Source organism: Zingiber officinale, chromosome 4B (assembly GCF_018446385.1).
Source record: "Zingiber officinale cultivar Zhangliang chromosome 4B, Zo_v1.1, whole genome shotgun sequence".
NCBI classification, from domain to species: domain Eukaryota; kingdom Viridiplantae; phylum Streptophyta; class Magnoliopsida; order Zingiberales; family Zingiberaceae; genus Zingiber; species Zingiber officinale.
Genome location: NC_055993.1, coordinates 36,817,960 through 36,825,984, shown reverse-complemented (window position 1 = coordinate 36,825,984; position 8,025 = coordinate 36,817,960). Strand labels below are relative to the sequence as shown.

The following is an 8,025-nucleotide window of genomic DNA, read 5'->3' as shown; positions in this document are numbered from 1 at the left end:
TCTGACAGGGACTCCCCGGGGGCGTGACAATTTATTAGTATCAGAGTCAAATTTTATGATGCCTACTTAGCTTTGTATATTCCGGATTTGTTTCTAGATTGTTGTGAGGTGTGATCTTGTATTGTTTTATTGTGTGGTGTAAGCCTAGCCGGCTAGCAATCTTTTTTTTTTTTTTGGTTTGTAATAGTTTTCTATCGTTTTCGTTGTGTTTATGGTTTTTGTACAACCGAGTGGGTTATTTAATATATATATAATTGCGTGATTATGAATATTTTGTTCCAACCGAGTAAGCTGAGTATAAACTGCGTGGTTGTGTATATATTCCAGCCGTGTGTGGCTGATGTATATTTTGGTATGTATAAATGTTTCAAATTGTCACCGGTACAGGTGAGATGCTGTCGGATTTTCCTCTGACAGGGGCTCCCCGGGGGTGTGACAAAATATTTCTATGAAATTTGATACAGTGAGATGGAGTTAATCAATAATTTCAAATGATTTAATTCAAATTGCTTATTTTGGTGATCTCTTCGTTGGTTGATCAAAATTATGTTCTTGGATTGTATGGGAGTGAATAACTCCCTAATGGGTCTACAATTTGAAATTTCACTTGAAGAAAGGAACATCTACTTTGTTGTGTTTGAGATTTGGTTGATGAAGAGGAGAGCTAGTTTAGGTCCAATCCAAGAAGTGAGATGGGGATGGTCGATTTGATTGGTCAATTTGGTGTAGCTCCCTCTAAATGAGTTGGAAGAGGTTTCTTATGGGAGTTCATCTAGTTCAAACCGAGGTATGATTCAATGCTTTAGTTGAGAAAAGTAGTTGCAAAACTACTTCTCATCATTAGTTAGTTCATCCTCCATTTCCTACTTAGGAAACTAATATTCCCCCATGATTAGAAGTTCTAGTTATTAAGTGAAACCAGTGTAAGTGTCCTATGGCAAGGTGCCATAGATAACGATGATAGGTCGTTTAAGAAAGAGGTGGATGTGCCAATTTAGGGATTGTGGTCACTACAGGGAGATCACTTGGAGGAGGTAATGGACAAGACAACAAAACAAAGTGATCTTGGAGGAAGTCGGATAGTAAATCTACAAACCTCGACAAAGCAATGGTAGATAGGGTTTTATAGACCGCCAAAGTTTGGTAATGGTATTTGGACAAACTTGATGACATTAGAGTATTCATGGTGTGGAGGTGAGCATGACAAATAGGAAGAGGCTAAGGGTCAAGAATTGAGTGGAATGGGGGATGACAGTGACAGGAGACAACCTTGGTGGCTTGTTATGGATGAAAGAAATAGGCACTCGATTTGGGGGGAAATTGATCTCTACTAGGGTTGTAAACAAGTTGAAGTCGAGTTTTGGGGTGTTTAAGCTTCTTTGATAAGGTAACGAGTCAAACCGAACCGAGCTTAAAATGAACCAAGCCTTTTAAATTATTGTTCAAGCTTACTTTGGTTTATTTTTTATGAGCTTGAGCTTGTTTGAAGCTTGGCTTAAACTTAATTCATTTAGATATTATCGAACTCTCAATTCAAGCTTGACTTGAGTTTAATTCAAGCTTGGTTCATTTAGATGTTATCAAGTTCTCAATTCAATCTCGTTTGATTATTTAAAACGTTTACTTGTTTGATTAATTATTAAGTTTGATAATTCAAACTTATTTGTTTATTTTATTTAATTTTATTTTATTTATTTAGCATATTGATAAGAGTTTTATTAATGAACATAGCTCGTGGACATTGTTCATGAATATTATTCATGAACGTTGTTCAACAATATTAACGAGCTGAACACATGTGTTCAAGCTTGTTTGTTTAGTTTAACGAGATGTTCAAGTTTGTTTATTTAATGGATCTTATGTATATTGAATGAACATAAACAAGCTCTTACCAAACTGAACGTCAAACTTGTTCATGAACGTTTAATTTATTTACAATCCTAATCTCCACCTATGCATAGAGAAGTGTTCGTTTAAAGGATTCGGAGGCAACCGTTCCAACAACAAGCAATGATTTGATATGGATAAACTTTGTTGCAAGATGTCGCAACAAGGTCATCTAACAAAAGTTTGGCATTGACAAATTTGAATTTTGTTTAAGCGAAGGTCATGACAAGGCATGCTCCTACTTTTGTAGTTGTTGGTGGCACAGCAATGTGGGATGTCGCAACAAGGTCGTTCAACAAGGATTTGGCGTTGACAAGGTCATGACACAACATGATCTTAGTTTTGTTTGATGTATTTCATCTACATCCACCAGATGCGGGCAATAGAGACGGAGCTGGAGCACAAAGGAGGGTGAAAGATGATGGCCATTAGGGAGAGGCAGTCGACTGACAAGGCAAGAAAATAATGTTTTCTCTCTAAAAGTTTATATGAAAATTGCTCAAGATTTGGTGATTGCTATTACATTTAGTTAAATTCTTTTGTCTTCTTCATTTCTAGTGTGTGATCCATGAAACAGTTCATTCAACGTTTGATTCTAATAAACCAAACTCAACTTCTAGTTAAAAATATTATTCATAAAAGTATAATTCTCCTTGAGAACAAACGAAAATATCATCAAGCTTGAAATATAATATAGTGATCGATGCATGGTATGTGCGTTGACAAATTTAAAAGATCAACAGTTCACTTAACCAAATAAAAGTGCTAGTTCATGCCAAAAGATAAACATCTACCTCGAAGATAGCTACGCTCTCTAATAAAATTAATCGAATGATTAAGAACAATGTTCATCTTCCACTAGCCACTGTTAAGAGACTTCTCCAATAAGATGAAGTAAAGGTGATAGCTAAACCTGTGGACTTCAGACAGTGTATCTACTTTTGGCGAATCTATCTTGCTTTTTTGCATCGTCCTAAATAATATAAACAAGGTGAGCACAACATTCTTAACTATTTTTTTTTTTTTTTTGTAAAAAAGAAACCACACAAATGGATAAACTCACATGAAGTATAAATCCGATAGGTTCATTGTAGTCCAAGTGCTCCTTCCATTGCCTCCCAATGCTCGTCTATTAAATGTATACATCAGAGAAGCATTAGTGAACATGTCAAATGAGTTAGAAGCAAAAGAGGACAAGGTTGTACAACAGTAACTTAGATGTTTTTTTTTAAAGATACCAAAACAAAACTGCGCAGGGCATAAGATGAATCGATGACAGTTGTAAAACACCCCTACCTGAATATTCAGAATACAAGGGGGGTATAAAAAAAGAATTAGTTTCCTTTTGCCTTATCCTCCCTCATCATATAAACACATGCCGGCTCACTCCTACCACTGGTGTTCCTTCCTCTCCTTTTCTCTGGCATTATTGACCCTTTGTCCTTTCGTCTTCCTCGCAAAGCACTCCCAACCCACTCCTGGCCCTGAGCTCTATCCTCCTCACAATGATTGCAACCCCCTCCACACCTTTCAAATGAAATAATTCCGTTAAGCCTTCTCAACCAGCATCAACAAATGATATTCTCTTCCTTCTCATCTCAACATCACAGTACCTCGTTTCCATTCCCATCCAATGGTTTGTAACATAAACTATAGCCTTCCCTTTCCTGCCTATTCAAGTTGGTAATTGTTTAAATTTTGAATCAAATTCACAATCATTCAAAATTTGAAATTCATAATGTTATTTTTTTAGAAAATGAAACACATTTTTTGTTTTCAATTCTTTGTTGTGTTAGAAACTTCATTTTGGTATATTTGGTGCGTATCCTACCTAGGAGGAAATTCTAGTTTCACATCTTTGAATTATTAAATTGAATGTCATGGCGAAAAATTGACGTCATGAGATCGATAGGAATACAGTTTTTGAGCGTTCACCTGAGCTGCTTCATTCAGGCCATCCTTTGTCCAGATAGAAATTTTCTCCTGCTTTGCTCGTAAATTCACAACTGCTCCACATATCTCATCACCATGGTCAAATTGCTCACCAATCATAGCCAATAACTAGCAAACACAAAGAGAGTGAATGAGATACAAAAAGGAGACCAAGTTTCAAATTTGTGGTAGATAGAAAGGGAAGAAAATGGAAGGATGGCATACAGTGTTTAACCACAAATTATCAACTTTTCCTTTTGAGCAACTTAGGGTCCATTTTCCTCCATTCGCACAGATAGGGTCCTCCCACTTCGGCTCTATTCCTAGTTTGAAACAATGGAAGTCTGCTCCAATAGGCAACTTGTTTGGATGGTTTATATTGTTGTAGACACTGAGGAGTGGAAGTCCACATGCGAGCCATAGACAATTTTTTTTCCCAACAATGTGATAGTGCAGTTGAAGGAAAAAAACAAAATGAAAGCATAAGAATACTATCAAGACAACAAGACAAACAGACTAATGAAACTAAAAAAGCAAAGCTGTCAAATTCTATTGCTCAAAATTTAAGTGAGAGGTAAGTAATGACAAAAAGTGACAACTAGTAATTAGTTACCACTAAAATCAAACCGATTATATAAACAAAAATTATATACCTTATAAGTTGTCACCTAAATGAGCAAGAAAGGAGAAACGCACACAGGAAATTTTTCATTTGAAGATAATGCAAGAAACTTAAACATAACATGTTTGTAAATATGCTAATAACTATGAAGAAATATTCTGAAATGAAAGTGATCACAAACAACCAGGGAATATTTTTGAGCAATGATTCTCTTTAACCATCTATGATATACACTAAATATCCCAGATTATACTAGAAGTTGAGCGTTTAAATTCCTTAGAAAATCAAACCTACACAGATATTATACAGAACATTATTGATCAAATCTTCTCGACCAAAGTCACCCATTCAACATTAGTTAGTTTTTTATCATGTGAAAAAAAAAAATTGGAGATTCAAACAAAACTAAGAATCTTTAGATACTTGGTATAAAATAACCAAGAACACACAGTAAGGACACCATCAAAAAAAATATATACTTGATATGAAAGATAAGATAATTTGTTTAATCCAAATGCAAGTAAAAAAAATAACACTTGCCACCCCACTTACATCTATCTAATGTGCATTTCAAAAAAAAGAAAAAAAGAAAAAAAGGAAAAAAGAGGAGCAGCAAATTAAGCAGACTATTTATTTTCATGAATGAAAAAACCCAAAAATATCTCGGCGATCCAACAAAAAAGTGTAGCGTTTTCAGTTTCTCAGTTAAGTAGACAAAATGAATTGATTGACTCTCCCATTCCAAAATAAACGACATCAAATTTCCAAATGCAGAATTCAGTCACATTTTCAAGTATTGTCAACAATCAACAAAGTCTGTAAAGAACATGCTCAATGATAATTCACAGTTACCTTTTGCCCAAATGATGATCAAACAAACTTAATATATACCCATGGATCAAATACGCATGTAGCGAGGAAAACAAGGAAAAATCCTTTTACTTAAAAAAAAGGGAACCGAATCTAATACTATATAGCAAGATGCACAATTCTCTTAAAGGGATTATATTACCCCCAGAAATCCTCAGCGGTGGAGAAGGTGTAGACAGCTCGGATGGTGCTGCCCCACGCGACCTGCTTTGATTTGCCGACGTGATTATCAAACCAGAAAGTCCAGGAATGCTCTAACGGGTGGATCTCGACCTGCTTCCTCTGTGATCCACAGTCATCTTGCTCGCCGGCGTCGCCGTCCTCATCCTCGCCCTCCGCTCCCTGCCGCGGCTCCGCTTCCCCCATCGCAGAATTTCCTACGATTTCCCCTTCCTCCAACTCACCCCCTTCACCATTGGCCTTCTCTATTGTCGTCGGAATGCCGTTGTCAACCGCCATCATCGCCGTCGCTGCTATCTCTCTATCCCTTGAGCTGCCAGTTTGAATTAGAACCCTATCGCGATCGGAGGCATCCATCTATTTGGGACCCAATAAGGGTTGGCCCGCTAAACTCATAATAATAAAAATACATATCTAACTAAAAATATATTATTAATCGTGGTTTAAAATCTCTAATGGTAAAACAATTTCAATTTATAATCGAAATGACAGTACCTGATTATAATTTCAATATTTTTTAAATATAAGATAAATTTAATTTAAATTTTAAAATTTAATTTAAATATTTAAAAATACAAAATATAAAATAAAATATTTTTAAAAAATATAATAAATTAAAATTTTATTATATATATTTTAATTAAAATAAATAAAAATAGATATATTAAATTAATGGGATAATTTTATTAGATTTTGATTAAGTTGATTTAAATTATTCTCTTATAGTTCGATGTTGATTGAATCTAAGTTTTTTTTTTCTTTAGCTGTTGCACCTCGCGCTCATCGCACATCCCTCGTCGTGACCCGCAGAGGTGTGGGGGTCTCACCGTGACCCGCTGTCTCCTTTGCAGTGCTAGTGGTGTCGGTGCCGACAGAATGGTAAATTTTGTTAGTTTCACTCGGCACCAAGGGCGGGGAGGGAGCATATTAAGTGACAAAAATAGTTATTGTAAAAAATTTGCTCACCCTCAAACAACCCTCGAATTTTCGATTTAGGACTAAAATCAAGCTCCACTTCCTAGAAATCACTATCCTATGTTGCACGGTGGTCGAGAGACGACAATGACGAATAAGTTTACGTGTAGCTTCAATGTGAAACAAGGACTGATGACTCATCACAAGGTCGCGGTATTACTTCAAGATTTTGGTACGAAATTGTTAGGACATGTAGAGAGCTAGAGAGCGTGAATAACTTCAATCGTTACTTTGAACTTGATTTGCAGTGGAGAATTTGAAACAATGTTAACACCTCGATTTTACTTGGTATCCGCCTCCTTGAGGTGACTAATCTAAGAGTCTCCACCTTAATTTAGCCCTTTTTGTGCTTCGCAAAAATAGCTCCTAATCGATTAGTCAATCCACCTAATCGATTAGAGCAATTCCCAATTGATTAGACAATATGCCCAATTGATTTAAATATCTTCTATTCATGAGACACACTGCTCAATCGATTACTCTAATTGATAACCTTGGGTCAATAGATCACCCAACCCTAACTTCCTTAATCTGATGTTAGGGTTCCTTTGCCCAAACCCTAATCAACCTTTGGCTCACTTGGACTTTTCATCTCGTGTCAACTCTCGTTAGACTTTTGATCACCAAGTATCTGGTCAACCTTTAAATCACTTAGACTTTTCCCCCTTGCTTAGCCTTGCTAGGACTTTCACTATCTAGTTTCCAACTAGGTCTTTATTGTCTACCCCAACTAGGACTTCAATTTTTTAGTTCTCAACTAAGTCTTCACTGACTAGCCCCACTAAGACTTCCACTACCTAGCTTTGTTAGGACTCTTAACGACCGACTGGGGAGTGAATAGGCCCTCCACACAAACAAACAAAAATACCTTCCTCGGCTTATAACTTAAATAAAATAAACACTTGTGTAAGAATAAATAAAAGACTAAAAGGAAAGAGGCACCGAAAATTTACTTGGTTACAACTGGGGAGGTTGTTAATCCAAGGAAGTTGAATTGCGCTAACAATCTCCTTCAGGCAGAGAAGCCTCTTACAGCAATGAACGATAGAAAAAAAGCTAAACAAAAACTAAAGCACACAAGTGTTGTTTCTTTGTATTTCACGTTGTTGTAAAGCTTTGGGAGCAAGGCTGCTTATATAGCCTTGTTCGGAGAGCCTGGAAGGATTTCAGGTGCCTGGAGGGGGATAAAATTTTATCCCCTTCACAACGGATCACGGTCAAATGCGACCCGGATAAACTTTGATTTCGAGAGCCCGGAGTCCGAGAAAGTCAACCAAGTTCACTTTTCAGTCCGGGCCTTCCGCTCCGATTTCGCTCGCTCGGTCCGGGTCTTCCTCTCTAGTTCCTCTTGCTTGGGTGATCTTGGCCATTCAGAATAGGACTCACCTGAACCCAACTTCTGGTCTTCTCGAGCAAGCTTCCACTTCTGGCTTCTCGTCCCTCGAAAACGCCATGCGCCTCCTTCTCATCCACCCGCGTACTCTTCCGTAGCACCTCGTCTCTCGGACGCACCAAGCCCGTCGGCTCTCTCCTGTGCCATCCTTCTCTCTAGCTGAGTT

General features: G+C 37.1%; 1 protein-coding gene across 1 annotated transcript; it reads right to left on the bottom strand.

Moving 5' to 3' along the window:
• Positions 1-2,540: 2,540 nt before the first annotated feature.
• LOC121974960 (eukaryotic translation initiation factor 4E-1-like) lies at positions 2,541-5,820 on the bottom strand. Its single transcript, XM_042526260.1, has 5 exons — positions 5,454-5,820; positions 4,045-4,210; positions 3,823-3,948; positions 2,951-3,016; positions 2,541-2,860 (listed from the first exon to the last, which is right to left on the bottom strand). Exons 1-5 carry the CDS (start codon positions 5,771-5,773, stop codon positions 2,810-2,812), a joined length of 729 nt encoding a protein of 242 aa, XP_042382194.1. The 5' UTR covers positions 5,774-5,820; the 3' UTR covers positions 2,541-2,809.
• Between the last annotated feature and the right edge of the window lie 2,205 nt (positions 5,821-8,025).